This window comes from Monodelphis domestica, chromosome 1 (assembly GCF_027887165.1).
Source record: "Monodelphis domestica isolate mMonDom1 chromosome 1, mMonDom1.pri, whole genome shotgun sequence".
NCBI classification, from domain to species: domain Eukaryota; kingdom Metazoa; phylum Chordata; class Mammalia; order Didelphimorphia; family Didelphidae; genus Monodelphis; species Monodelphis domestica.
The window spans coordinates 251,333,155-251,348,767 of NC_077227.1; the positions used below are offsets into that span (position 1 = coordinate 251,333,155).

Here is a 15,613-nt window from a genome sequence, read left to right on the forward strand (position 1 = left end):
TGTGCCTAAAAGCAAGTCACTTTCCCTCAGCTGCCTAGCCTTTATCATGATTATGCCTTGGAACTAATACTTAGCATTGATTCTAAGACAAAAGGTAAGAGTTCAAAAAAAAAAAAGAATACAACATGTAAACATGTAATCTGATGAATAGATTGATGGATAAATAAATGAATAAGTGACTACATATATTTTGTATGCATATATACCTATGTATGTATATGCATATGTATAGATGAGAGAAAGAAGAGAAGAATGGAGAGAACACCAGAAAGTAGAGGAGAGCAGTAACAATCATGGAATATTAGTTGTGACTTGAAGAAATCTAGGGATATGAAGACTCAAAAGTGGTTATTTGACATTAAGAACAGTGAACATCAAGTTGGCCAGTTTGACCTATGATATAGATTACATGAAAGGAAATAATTTGAAATAAAATTGGAAAGGAGCCAAGATTTAAATGTCAATCTGAGATTTTGTTTTAGAAGAAAAAAGGAATCACCAATGATTTTTTAGCACAGAAGTGACATCATCTTATGAACTTTAGGGTGATTATTTTGGCAGCTGGGTAGAGACTGAATTAGAGAGGGAGGAGGTTGGATGCCAGGAGCTCAATTAGGAGGCTGTTGCAATTGTCCATGCAAAAGGTAATGAAATCCTGAACTAGCATGGTAGTTATATAAGTAGAGAGAAGGGGACAGATAGGAGAGATGTGGAAGCTTGAATGATCAAGATTTGACAACTTACTGTATATAGGTGGGGTGAAAGAGAAGGAAGCTTCTACAGTGGCAAATCTGGGTGACAGGAAGGAAGACCTCTCAACAGAAAATGAAAAGTTTCGAGGAGGGATGGGTATAGAAAGGAAGATGGAAAGAAAAGTTCTATTTGGTTGTTTATGAGAAGCCAATAGATATCAAGGTAGAGACGTTCAAAATGCAGTTGATAATGTAGAACTGGTCCTTAAGCTGAATATGTAGGTCTTGAAAGTCATTTGCACAAAATGGTAATTAAACCAATGGGAGTTAATGAGAGCACTGAGAGAGAAAGAGATTTGGACAGAGAAAAGAGAAAGACCCAGGATACAACTTGGGGGAAGATTCACAACTAGTCAGCATGTGGATAATTTAATTTCTTTAACGTTAGTGAAATCCCAGATACTACATTATGATTATTGAGATGGAAAGTCAATAAATACAATAACTTTTCCTTTCCCATAGACATTATTTACCTACATACATTTCTACATATACTCATTACCGTGACAGAATATATAGTACTCATAGCTTCTGCAACATAAACTTAGCAATAGTTTTCTTGATGTTTCTGTTAACAAGACATTTTGAAGATATGCTAAAATTCAACTTAGCTATTGACTTACTTTTGGGTGTCTCTCTTATATATATCATACTTATGGCAGTCATATTTCCACAACAAAAATTAGAACACATTTATGACCTTAAATGAGATAGATGTTCCTTCTGCAAAGCTTTGTCTTAAAGCATTATTTCTTTTGTTTATATTGGAACTGCAACAAAAAATTGGGGATCAGTGATTGTGGTAAGTAAGTTAAAGCCTACAAATTAAGGCCAGCCAGAAGACCCTGGTCTAAGTAGAAAAAATTCAAAACCAAATATGTGGGTGTACAATTTAAAAGAGAGCTAAGAGTATTAAAGGTGCCAGATTAACCCTGCTTGATTTAATAAACAATGATCCTAATAGAAGGTACTGATATAAGTAGAAGATAATGAGATAGTCAATCTTTGAGACACTTTTGTTTTATGACTCTGTAAGGCAACTGATAGGGCAGCTAGGTGCCTCAGTGGATAGAGTGCTGGAACTAGAGTCAGAAAGACTCATTTTACTGAGTTTAAATCTGGCCTCATATACTTCCTAGCTATGTAACCCTGGGCAAGTCATTTAAATCATTTCCTCAAACGTCAAATGATCTGGAGCAAATCACTCCAGTATCTTTGCCAAGAAAATCCCAAAGAGGATTACAAAGGGTTGAACTGGATTCATTCCTACTGTGGCAAGGGGGAAGGAATGGGATGTAGGACTACTTTTCTCTTCAGTTCAAATCAATATCTCAATAAGCTCAATTCAAAGCTAATAGCTCTAGTGGTTTTGAATGTCCTTAAATGATCATCCAAACCTGAGTCAGTTCCATCTACCAGTTCACACATGTTTTTCTGCAAATGGTAGGTTTACACAAATGGGTCATGGCATATTCATAGCTTAAGAGAAAAATAGATGTATGCAATTTAGAAAGATAAAAATAGATTATCAAAAGGATAGTTTTTTTTTCTTGTTATATGATAAGAAAACTCTTCGAGATATATCATATTATCCAAAATACAGCCCCAGTCCTGAAATGTTCAATATCTAACAATGAGAAGTTGAGATGAGAAGAATAAAGCTAACGTGTTCAACAAGCTGGTTGATTTATAACTGGAGAATGATTTGAAAATAATTTTTCCAAAGCTTCAGCCTTCACTTTCTAGACATATCCAAAATCCATTAAATACTGGTTTCCTTCAAGACTCAATTCAAATCCTACTTTCTATAATAGGTATTTTTCAGTCTCCTTTCATTTACCTCCAAATTTACCCTTTATAAAAAAAAAACTCACTTTCTGTTTTAGTAACAACACTAAGCAAGGGCTAGGCAAACAGGGCTAAGTGACTTGCTCAGGGTCATACAGCTAGGAAGTGTCTGAGGTCAAATTTGAACTTAGATCCTCACAACTCCAGGCCTGATAGATATATCTACTGTGCCACCTAATTGCCCACAATTTACCCTTTACATATCTTATATGTACCTAGTTTCTTACATATCCTCTCTTCCCATCAGAATGTAAACTCCTTGAGGACAAGGATTACATTTTCCTTTCTCTGAAGCCCTAGAGTTTAGCATAGGGTAGCCTGATATAAAATAAATACTTAATAAATAACTGTTGACTAACTGAATAGGAAACTTTTCTTTTTTAATTTAATTTTTTTTATTCTGAATTTAACAGTCATCAAGAAATAATGTTTCCATAAATGAAAAAGATTATATGTGAAACTGAAAAAGGAACAAGAAGGAAATAATTATGTAACTATATAAGTATATATCAGACATACATTTATATATACATTTATGTGTGTATATGTGCATATATGTATGATATTTTGGTTATCTTTAAAAAGGTTATCCTAAATCCAACAAGAATCCCTATTGTTTAATTTATAGTTCTACCACTTACTAAGTGGTCTTGGGAAACTAACTCTCTGAGGCTCTATCGTTATTTTCTTTTAATCCGTAAAATGAAGGGTTTCAATTAGATTAACTCTAAGGCTTCTTTCCAGTTCTAAAAATCTGATTCTCTCATATCACTCCACCCCATGAAAAACAGATTCACACAAATCATGCATCTCCAAAATAAGGAAAGGATTTCCCCCTTCTCAGTCAAACACAAAGACTCACCTGGACTTTGACTGACATCTGTTGAGGCATTTCCAAAAGGAGAGAAAGGAAGAGAAAAGAAAGGAGAGAGGAAGGGGGGGAAAAAAGAAAGAAGAGAATTAGCAGCACACACACACAACAGCAGCACAATATGTCCTTGCATGATTGTAAAACTCATGCAAGACCCTGAAATTGTTCAGTTTCTGAGCAGTTAGCTCTGTCCTTCACCCAAAAACCACCCATGCAAGCTGAGGGTCCTGAGATCCCCTTTCACTCTGCATGTAGCAAGAAAGAGTAGCTTTACATCTGTCCGGAGAGAAATAATCCTGGAAACAGATAGAGCTGCAAAGAGCAAAGTCAGTCCTGAAATCAGCAAGAATATTGGTTAAAATATTCTCATGTGCATCACACAGACGACAAATCTGTTTCAACCATCAGAGAGAATATTGCATGTAAACTTGAGCAAGTTTTCAGAGCAGAAACTAGAGAAAAAACGTCATGAATTTAGGACAGGTTGTAGGGCTATTTGCCACCAAGTCCCAAAACACAGGAGAACAAGCATTGCTTTTAATTCTTCATTCTCAGTGTTCCTAGTGACCATCCTTCATCACAGACAACAGTATGAATTAATTGAAAATTCCCATTTCATTCTTCTAACTTCTTACCATCAAAGGAAGAAATCATCATTTCGAATCAACCTGTCAAACACAAATAAGTGTAACTAGATAAACCCATGTCAATTATCAACCCCAAATTTGAAGAGGCTTATTTAGATTTACCACTGGGTGAGTCTTTTTGTTTGGTTGGTTTTTTGTCCACAATAAGAATTAAAGGGCTTATTACTAAGCAAATTTAGGAAGAGTTACCAACAATGAAAGAAGACCATTCAGTAACTTACAGATGTCATTTAGTCTCCCAAAATGTTTAAGTTGAAAGTGACCTCAAAGATAATTTAGCTTTTCTTCACTCCACAAATGGGAAGACTAATTGTTTTTAATGCTATTTGTCTCCTTATTTACCATGATTACATCAAATAGACTGGGGTAAGGGTCCTGCCCCACCTCCAATAGTTAGTGCACACCTTCAGTTCCATCATGCTGCCTTTCATGTGGCCCCATTTCAAGACTGAATTGCACATCTTTATCTTTAGGGAATTAATGAGGAAAAAAAATGTAGAGAAAAATGGTTTAGGTATATTGGATCTCAAATTGCATCATGAAATGTTAACCATCATAACAATATGGTACTGGCTAAAAAAATAGATCAGTGGAATAGATTAGGCATCCAGTATGCAGAAGTAAGTGACCATGATGGCCTCATATTTGAAAAGCTCCAAATCCAAACTTTTGGAAGAACTCACTATTTGACAAAAACTGCTGAGAAAATTGAAAACCAATATGGCAGAAACTAGGCCTAGGCCAACACCTCATGCCATATACCAAAGTAAAGTCAAAATTGATACAGGACTTATAGATAAAGGATGAAACTATAAACAAATTACAGGGGCATGGAATAGTTTACCTGTCAGAGCTATGGATAAGGGAAGAATTCATGACCAAACAAAATATAGAAAATATTATGAGATACAAAATTGAGGGGGCAGCTGGGTGGCTCAGTGGATTGAGAGCCAGGCCTAGAGATGGGAGGTCCTGGGTTCAAATTTGACCTCAGACACTTCCCAGCTGTGTGACCCTAGGCAAGTCACTTGGCCCCCATTGCCTAGCCCTTACCACTCTTTTGCCTTGGAGCCAATACACAGTATTGACTCCAAGATGGAAGGTAAGAGGTTTTTTTTTAATTGATAATTTTTAATACATTAAATTAAAATATTTTGCACAAACAAAACCAATGCAACCAATACACAATTAGGAAGGAAACAGTGAAAAAAATATAACAAATTTCTATGACAAAAGCCTCATTTCTCAAATATGTAGAGAACTGACTCAAACTTATATGAATACAAAGCATTCCCTAAATAATAAGTGGTCAAAGGATCTGAACAGACAATTCTCAGATGAAGGAATTAAAGCTATCTTTAGGCATACAAAAAAATGCTAAAATAGTGATTAATTTGAGAAATGTCCATTCAAACAATTCTGAGATAACACCTCATACCTATTAGACTGCCTCATATGAAAAAAAGGAAAATGATAAATGTTGGAGGGGGAGTGGAAAATTTGGGGTACTAATATATCCTTGGTGAAGCTTTGAACCAATTCAACCATCCTGGAAAGCAATTTGAAGTCATACCCAAAAGGCTATAAAACGTATGCATATACTTTGACCCAGCAATACCACTACTAGGTCTGTACTTCAAAGAGATCAAAGATAGGGGAAAGGATCTACTCGTATAAAAATATTTATAGCAGTTCTTTTGTGGTGGCAAAGAACTAGGAACTAAAGGGATTTCTTCAGTTAGAGAACAGCTGAACAAGTTGTGTTATTTGATAATAATAGAATACTATTGTGCCATAAAAAATGATGAACAAGATGATCTCAAAAAAACCTGGAAAGGCTTAGATAAAGTAACTCAAAGTGAAGTGAGCAGAACCAGGAAAATGTTGTACATAATAACAGTAATAATAATCATTTAACTCTTATCAGAAATGTAAGGAATGAGGGAAACTAGTTGGCTCAGTGGGTTGAAAGCCAAGCCTAGAGATGGGAAGTCCTGGGTTCAAATTTGACTTCTTTACTGTGATACCCTGGACAAGTTACTTAACTCCCATTGCCTAACCCTTACCACCCTTCTGCCTTGGAACCAATACACAATATTGATTCTAAGAGAAGAAAGAAGGAAAGGAAGGGAGGGAAGGAAGGGAGGAAGGAAGGAAAGAAGGAAGGAAGGAAGGAAGGAAGGAAGGAAGGAAGGAAGGAAGGAAGGAAGGAAGGAAGGAAGGAAGGAAGGAAGGAAGGAAGGAAGGAAGGAAGGAAGGAAGGAAGGAAGGAAGGAAGGAAGGAAGGAAGGAAGGAAGGAAGGAAAGACGATGAGAGGAGCCAATAGGAGATGAGAGAAGGAAGGAATGCAAGGATCTAGGACAACTTCAGGGAAATTTTGTTGAAAAAGGTTATCCACTGCTATAAAAGTAACTGACTGAAACATGCCATTCTTGACCTTATTTCCTAAGTGAATTTTTCTCTAGATAAGCAATGTGTCTTCCTTCATAACATGAAGAACATGGAAAAATGTATTATGTAATAGCACATGTATAGACTATATCATATTATTTGCCATCTTGGAGAAGGCAGAGAGATGGAAGGGAAAGGAGAGAACATTTATGGCAAAATGTCGGAAAACAATTATTGAAAATTGTACTAAGTAATTGGAGAAAATAATTTTAATTAAAAGAAATTATGCCTTTTAAAGCTTTCATACTGGAAACTTGGAATGTGGTCAGAGGGCAGTTCTCCTCAGGTATATCCTCAAGTACATCCCATTATAAATAATCTGCACAAGATATCTCTGTGCCTCTATTTCCATTTCTGGTTGTAGAGCGAGAGTAATATCCTTTGTGCCAAAAATTAAAACATCTGCACAAATAAGATAGTGAATGAGCTTTTTACAGAAAGGTACTGTAGTAAAGTGAAAAGTAATTGAATCATTCACAAATAGTGGAACTATTGTGGAAATATCCAGACTATGCTTGAAGCCCCTGCCGGTTCATTCCATAGTGCATTCATATATTCCAAGGACTTTTAGGAAAGATCCTTAAATCATCCTTTAGCAAGAGCCCCGCCCAAATTTTCTTCAGAGTTAAAGTTAAGGCTGGAGTGGCAGGAGGAAGGAATAAAGAAGGGGAAACAGAAGAGGTGGGAAGGGAAAACATGTTGCATAAATAACTAAACAGGGCCATTAACTGTGACTGATTGATTGCTAGAAATAGTGGTCGTTAACCTACCCCATAATTAAACAGGATAGCTAACTATTTCCATGTGGTCAGAGTGAGCACTTTGGTAGTGATGCCTGCAATGAGAGACAGGATAGAGAGCTGGGCTTGAAAATCAGGAAGGCCAGGATTCAAATTCTGCCCCAGACACTTACTAACTATGTAATCCTGGGACATTCACTTATTTCTCTCAGCCTCAGTTTGCTCCTCTGTAAAATATGGCTAATAACAGCATGATCCTTTCAGAATTGTAGCAAAGACTAAATACGATTATATACTCAAAATGCTTTCCAAACTTTTGTTGTTCAGTCATTTTTCATTTATGTTCAACTCATCATAGCCAATATACAGGAGGAATGAAAAATATTTTTTGTTATCTTAAACTGTTGAAACTGAATTGAGACTTTTGGCTTGCTGTATCTACAAGAATAATAAAATAGGGAAATGCAGGGAGAACTTAGCCAAATGAGTTCAAGAAACACTATTACTCTTCAGCCACTCATTTCAGGAAAGCTGCAGAGAAAACTAAGTTAGCAAAGCAGTTGGGGAGGGAAAAGACCAACCCATCCCTATTTGCCTTCAGCATTACATGTTGTTGGTGTTAAATCATTTCAGTCCTGTGGAATTCTTTCTGGGGTTTTCTTGGCAAAGATTCTGGAGTGGTTTGTACCATTTCCTTCTCCAGCTCATTTGATAGTTGAGGAAACTGAGACAAACAGAGTTGAGTGACTTAACCAGGATCACATGTCTAGTAAGTGTCTGAGGCCAGATTTGAACTTGGGAAGATGAATTGTCCTGCCTGAGACCCAGCTAGTACTAAGCCAACTAGGCTAGGTTATCTCAGCACCACTGAAGATCGAGAGTGAAGGGAATTTAGCATTCCAGTCCAATCTCATTTTATGGAGTAACCAAATTGATGACAGAAGAATTGCAGTAGTTTGTCCAAGGTCACACATCTAATAAATGAGAGACCCAAGGGCTCAACCCTTTTGTGTTTTGATTCTTCCATAACCAAGTCCAGTCCATGGTCTCTTTCAGTTTCAAAACAAATGAAACCATAACTATCATACTCCCTAGCTGAACTATCATCCCATACCCTATGAATGAGCGTGGCGATTAGAGACGGGGAGGGAGGGTTGAGGTTCTAAATCTGAAGTGTCCTGTAGGTATCTGAGAAACAAACCCTCAGAGACCCCACCTGGTGAACTGTGCCTCAGGTCTGACCTATTTTTCCTGGAGAGAAAATAGAATAGAGATTTAAATGCAGCAGTACTCTGGAAACTGCGGGATGAACCCTGTGAGAAAGTAAAACAACAGGGAAGGAAACCCAAAAATGGGCTGGGAGAGGCAAAAACATCATGCTACCTAAATCAAGTCGAACTGACTTGCTGATTTACTTCTCTTCTTTCCTTCTCTCACCCAAAAAACAAAACAGAAACAAAAATAAACCCTCTCCTTTGGTCAATATCTGGATAAGAGACAAGTCACTTAACCCCCATATATATATATATATATATATATATACATGTATGTATGTAGCCTAAGTTTGGGGATATCCCAAGAGTCCAAGGGGATTCACCAGGATTTGTTGTTCATCTGTTTCAGTCAAACTCCATTTGGGGTTTTCTAGGCAAAGATGCTGGAATGGTTTGTCATTTCCTTCTCCAGCTCATTTTCCAGACAAGCAAACTAAGGCAAACAGGATTACGTGCCTTGCCTAGGCTTACACAGCTAGGAAACATCTGAGGTCACATTTGAACACAGATCTTCCTGATTCCAAGCCAGTGTTCTATCCACTGAGCCATCTAGCTGCCTTCTTTAGTAGGACTAGTCATATTCTAAATTTGCTTTTTCAGGGGGCAGCTAGGTGGGTCATTGGATTGAGAGCCAGACTCAGAGAGGGAAGGTAATGGGTTCAAATCCGGACTCAGACACTTCCCTGGGCAAGTGTGACCCTGGGCAAGTCACTTGACCCCCATTACCTAGCCCTTGCCATCTCCTGCCTTGGAACCAATATACAGTATTGATTCCAAGGGAAGAGTTTTTAAAAAATTGTTTTTTTTTTTAATGTTCCATTGCTACAAGTTCCTATGATATTATTAGTTATCTGCACACTCCTCCTCATGCCTCAGACTACCCCATTAGAAAATGGACCCAAAACTGGATTAGAAAGGGCAGAGACTTAAAGAACCAAATGAGCACCGCAGATAGATGGAAAGTGTCAAAGGCTTCCTGCTGAGCAAGGCACAGAGAAGAGAGGCTCCCACCAACCTCTTTTTCCTTTGGGAGAGAGTAAGGAGCAAGAGGATTCCCGCTCCTTGCAGAACAAACTCTGGAGCACCTAGCCACCCTTGCCTCAACATAAAGAAAACTTCCACTAGAGAGAAGTCTTCTTTTCGCAGATTCTGGGGGTTTTCCCTTTCTCTTTATGCGAGCCCTTCAGATGCAGGAAGATTGCTCTGGGGACAAAAGGCAGGGCAGTGTTAGCTTTTTCCAATCCACAAGAGCCCATTTAGCATGCCCCTATAGAGGGTCTGCCCTGGGGCCCCAGGCTGTTTGCTTTTGTTCTTTGATGTTAATGACTCCAGATTGCTCGACTCAGCAGTGGGCAGGCCAATTTTGTCAGGTGCAGCCCAGCCTGAGGAAGAAAGAGAGTGAGAGCGGGGAGGGTTGGAAAGCCCATGGAGGAACAAAGCAGATAATCTGGCAACCACACTGGGTCACTCCAGGATTTACAATGGGAATATCTTTGGGGGCTCTAAAAGAGTGGTAGCAATTTCAGCTCCGGGGAATAGCAGTTAACTGACAGACAGAAAGAAATGCATCCTTTCCATTCTGGCTAGTGAGACGACAGGCATCTGTGTCCATTGCCTTCCTGGGCATGCCCCTTCTTGCTGGGCTGCCCAAAGTGGTCTTCTTGGCCATATATATTTAAGGCACTTTGCAAACCTTGAGTTCTTGTTCAATTGTGTCCAACTCTTTGTGGCCACCATTGGGGGTTTTCTTGGCAAAGATCCCGGAGTGGTTTGCCACTTCCTTCTCCAGCCCGTTGACAGATGGGGAAACTGATGCAAGCAGAATTAAGTGACTTGCTCAGGGTCACACATTTAATAAGAGTGTTAGGCCAGATTTGAACTCAAGAAAATGAGTCCTCCTAATTCCCTCACACTCTATCCACTTCATCACCTAACTGCCCTTGCAAACCTCACCAAGAAAATCCCTCAGGGCTCACAAAGCTTAGGACATAAATGAACCAATGAAAAACAATAAAAACAATAAAAATAAGTGGCATTTACATAATGTTTTCAGATTTGCAAAGTACTTTAGAGTCATCTCATTTCATCCTCACAAAAATTCTGGGAGGTGCTACCTGCATTTTACAGATGAGGAAACTAAGGCAGGAAATATTAAGTGATTATCCAGAGTCACACAGCTAGTAAAGTGTGTCAAAGACCAGAATTATATTAAAGTCTTCCTGAATCCAAGTTCAGTGATATATCCACAACACCACCTAGTTACAAGGTTAAATGACATGCAAAAGGTTGTATAACTAGTAAAAGGAGGCAAAAATTGAATCCAGATCTTTCCGATCCCAAGACTGGCTCCCAGTAATGGGATTTTGCTGCCTCTTGCTTTGAACTTGAGGCAAGTGCAGCTGAAAGACAGAGGCAAAACTGGGGTTCTCAGGATCTTGAAAAAAGCATTTCAGCACAACAAAAAATAAGGTCAGATCTTGTGAGGACAGTTTACTCAGAAGGAAAAAGAACTAGGCTTATTAGCTAGCCAAGAACCACCTTGAAATATAACCAGAGTGGGGAGGCGAGAGGGGAGAGTTAGGTGACTCAGTGGATAGAAAGCCAAGCTTAGAAACAGGAGATCCTGAGTTCAAATGTGACCTCAGACACTTCCTAGCTGTGTGATCCTGGGCAAGTCACTTAGCCCCAATTACATAGCCCTTACCATTCTTCTGCCTTGGAACCAGTACTGATTCTAAGATGAAAGGTAAGGGTTTAAAAAAAAAAATCTTAACTGGTACCCTACCCTAGCTCATGAAGGGTAGAGTAAAAGCTCCAGAATGCAAAGGTTCTTTCAAATCTTCCTTTGTATTGCTAATGCCTATAACAATGTCTGGCATTTAGTAGGTGCTTAATAAATATGTGTTAAATGAAGGAAGGAAAGAGAAAAATCTTCAGAGAAGGCAGAATGACTTACTAGGCAGAGATATGGCTGTGAATCATTGGAAAATAAGAAAAGGAAACAGAGCTACTCTGACCTAAATAAGAGGACTCTCCATCATCTGTTGAGACAGGAGAGGGTTGGGTTATGCCAAGGGAGACAAATTGCTAGATCCCTTTATTTCAGAAGCATATCTCCCCATATGCTTCCATTGCTCCAGTCCCTCTGCATTCTGAACACTATGCTATTTTTTACTTATTTTTCTTGAGGGTCAAATAATGTAGCCCCCCCCCCCATCCCTTATGACGATGGGATAGCTGTCTCTCTACCAATGTCAAGTGTCACAGTGACATTATAAGGGACTCTTATGGACTTATAGCCATCCCTACTAGAGTATGAAGAAAGAACTAGAAGGGGTAATTTGTGGCTAAACTGAGATAGGACTTGAGTCCATTGGAAGGATATTTTAAGTGAAGCCCCTTTCGTGATGGAGTATTCCCATAGTGCAAATAGGAGATATCTTAAGCATCTTTAAGCGGAGGGAAGTCTTGGTATCATAAATTGGGAGCTGAAATAGACCTAAAAGATTATGGAGTCTAACCCCCTCACTTTAGAAATGTCTGTAGAAATGCTGAAGTCTGTAGAGATTAAGTGACTTTTCCAAGTACACACAAGTATCAGGGCCAGGATTCAAATGAGATGCTCTGACATAATATCCAACATTCTTTCCACTATAACAAAATGGTATTAGAAGAAATGACTCAGTCACCTAAGATGGTATCAAAAGTATTGGGTATGGAGGCAGCTAGGTGGCATAATGGATAGAAAGCTAGGCTTGAGACAGCAGGTTCTAGGTTCAAACCTAGCCTCAGACACTTCCTAGCTATGTGTCCCTAGGTAAGTCATTTAACCCCCATCACCTTACTACTATTCTGCCTTAGATCCAATACTTAGCAACAATTCCAAGGCAGAAGATAAGGGTTTAAAAAAAAAGTAATGAGGTTCCCTATCCTTTTTCTTTCTGGTATAGAAGAGAAATTCAGTACAAAAGGAGCCTAAGATGGATTTCTCTGGAGCAGAGGTTCTAACCTGAGATCTAAGAGTCAATGCATAGATTTCAGAGGGCTCATGAAGGCAAGCAACTGGGAAAATAATAATGACACCTTTATTTTCATTGCTCTTTGGTTTCTTTTGTAATACTATGCATTTTACAATATGCATTTAAAAACATCATTCTGAGAAGTCCATAGGGTTCAATAGATTGCCAAAGGAGTCCATGGCACAAAAGGTTGAAAACTTAGGATCTAGGAAATGGCCACAGAGCACAACCATCTCCCTTTGGCCTCTACTAATCTGAACAAGGGTACTGTTAGTAAAATCCCACAAATCTCAATTTTGGAAAGTAAGCATCTTTCATTCTTCAGATCCTTTTTCTCCATTGGAATAGCAAGTCTGTTGTTCATCAGAGTATATGAGGAATTAATGTGTAATCAAAACAAAACAATCCAAACGGATGAATGTTGTCAGGTATCTTAATGGCAAACCCTCTTTTTGGTAAGTAATTCTAGACCTGTGATGGCAAACCTATGGCACATGTGCCAGGGAAGGCATCCAAAGTGCTCGCTTTGGGCATAATGTACAGTCACCCACCAGAGTTCATTACTAGAAAGGCAGAAGGACTTGGGCAGAGCTGCTTCCCTCCCCATCTCCATTCCTGACAACATTTTTTCATATCCCCGCCCCTCTGGCCAGCAGCCTGATGGTAGCACACAGGGAGTGAGGTGGGGAGCTCACCCGGAGGGGAGAAGAATGCTCAGACCACTCCCCTCCCTCTCTCTACATTCACTGAGGACATTCTTTACTTCACCCACCCTTCTGCCCAGCAGCCCAGTGGGAGCACTTCTTCCCTCCCCTGTGTGGGCTAAGGGTTTTTTTTTGGTGGGGAGGGGTACATGTGGCACTTGATCTGGGGGAGCAGGGCATTGCACATGGTCTCTTGGGGGCAGTGGGTAGGGTATGGCACATAGCCTCTAAAAAGTTCACCATTACTGATCTATACTCCATGCTTTTTCAGAAAAATTTTAAACCCTTACCTTCTGCCTTAGTATCAGTTTTAAGACAGAAGATTGGCAAGGGCTAGGTAGTATGATTAAGTGACTTGCCCAAGGTCACATAGTTGGGAAGTGTCTGAGGCCAAATTTGAACTTTAGTCTTCCCAATTCTAAATCTGTCACTCTAATCACACGTAGCTGCCCCCACAACCCATGCTTTTTAAAACCACTTTGGAATGGAGATGAGGGAAGCTGAGAAGAGATCTAAGTGTGATTCCAAAAGCCCCATTTCAGAATGCCCCAACCAGGCAATAAGTGTTTGTTTTCAGATGCTTTCATTTGATTCTTTCCAAAAATGTACTAAGCACCTATTAGAGTTTAAGGCACTGTGATATGGTGAAAGCTTTTCTGGTTTCTATAAGCCTTCAAAATCCTTCATCATTTTTATTCCCAATAATGTATCTTGCTTTCTGATGGCTCTAGGGTTAGTTCAGAATCTATTTAAGGAGCCAATGGAGTAAGTAGAAGTAACTAGATCAACTTTTGTGGTCATCTTTAACCTAACAATACTAAGAGAACATTCCTGATTGTTGGAGGATTTTTCAATCAATGGAAGAAGTCCCAAGTCTCTCCAGAATAAGGATTGCATAGGGAGCAGATTAGCATTCTTGAAAGGTGGGTTCTCTTGAGATTCTATCACTAAAATGTCCAGAATTTTTTCAGGCTCTTTATCCACTGGTCCTTTCTCAGGATAGGAATGTTATGGACACCCTCAGGGAACTTTTGGATAAAACCCAGAAATCTCAAAAGGGAAATCTCCTCTACCTTATTCACCAAACTCCTACCTACCCTCTTATCATATGTCTTTGCCCACTCCCTGTCCCATTTTTATGACTCAGAGATCTTATATCAGTTCAACCCACCCCCTCTTAGAATATTCAAGTGCTAAGTCTGTACTTACCATCTGGCTTCCCTTTCCAACAGTCAACTAAATTGCCCTCTCCAAGGTCACCAAGTGATAACTTTACTGCTAAACCAAATGGTCAGAGCAGTTAGGTAGCAAGAAGGATAGAATGCCAGACCTAGAGTCAGGAAGACTTGTCTTCTTGAATTCAAATTTGACCTCAGATACTTAGTGGGAAGGGCACTGGCTCTGAAGCCAAAGGATCTGGATTAAAATCCTGCCTCCAATTCTTATTACTTATATTACCTCAGGCAAGTCACTAAATCTCCCAGGGCCTCCTGTTCCTTATCTGTGAAGTAGAGTTGAATGAGATAGCACCTCAAGTCCATTCTAAATTTATGATCCTACAATGAACCTGCAAAGGAGGTCAAGAAGGACTAGTCCTATAGGTAAGACGTGAATCAGGTCAAAGAAGCATCACAAAAACTCAAGGAGAAAATATTCAAGAGTGGTCAGTGTCAGATACTACAAAAGTGACCAAGAAGGATATGGAATGAAAAAAGACCGTAGTGTAGTTTGTTTGTTTTTTTAACCCTTGCCTTCCATCTTAAAATCAATACTGTATTTAGGTCCCAAGGCAGAAGAGCAGTAAGGGTTAGGCAAGGTGGGTTAAGTGATTAGCCCAGGGTCACAAAGCTAGGAAATGTCTGAGTCCAGATTTGAACCCAGAAACTCCAATCTTTAGGCCTGGCTCTCAATCCACTGAGCCACTTAGCTACCCTCTCCACTGGTTTTTATTATTCAGTTGCTTTCAGTTATAACTTTTTGTGACTGTATTTGGGGTTTTCTTGACAAAGACACTGTAATGGTTTGCCCTTTCCTTAGCCAGCTCATTTTACAGATGAAGAAATAGAGGCAAAAAAAAAAAGGTTAAGTAACTTGCCTAGACACACAGCTTACAAATATCTGAGGTCAGATTTGATCTAAGGATCAGCACTCTATTCACTATTTAAGTGCCCTAGGCTTTTATTGTCTCTCATTTAGACTACTAAAATATTTCAATAGCCTCCAAATTGATCTCCTGTATCCATTCCACCCCCCCCCCCAATATATCTTTCACACAGCTGCCAAACTGATATTCATAAAACATAGGT

General features: G+C 39.1%; 1 protein-coding gene across 13 annotated transcripts in view; it reads right to left on the bottom strand.

The window, feature by feature from the left end:
- Positions 1–15,613, bottom strand: part of NRXN3 (neurexin 3) — a 2,159,162-nt gene that overhangs the window by 2,008,795 nt on the left and 134,754 nt on the right. For all 13 annotated transcript variants that reach the window (XM_056820749.1, XM_056820726.1, XM_016428731.2 and 10 more), the window contains exon 3: positions 3,463–3,480. In XM_056820749.1, coding sequence (XP_056676727.1) covers positions 3,463–3,480 — 18 coding nt within the window. The remainder of the gene's footprint in view (positions 1–3,462; positions 3,481–15,613) is intronic.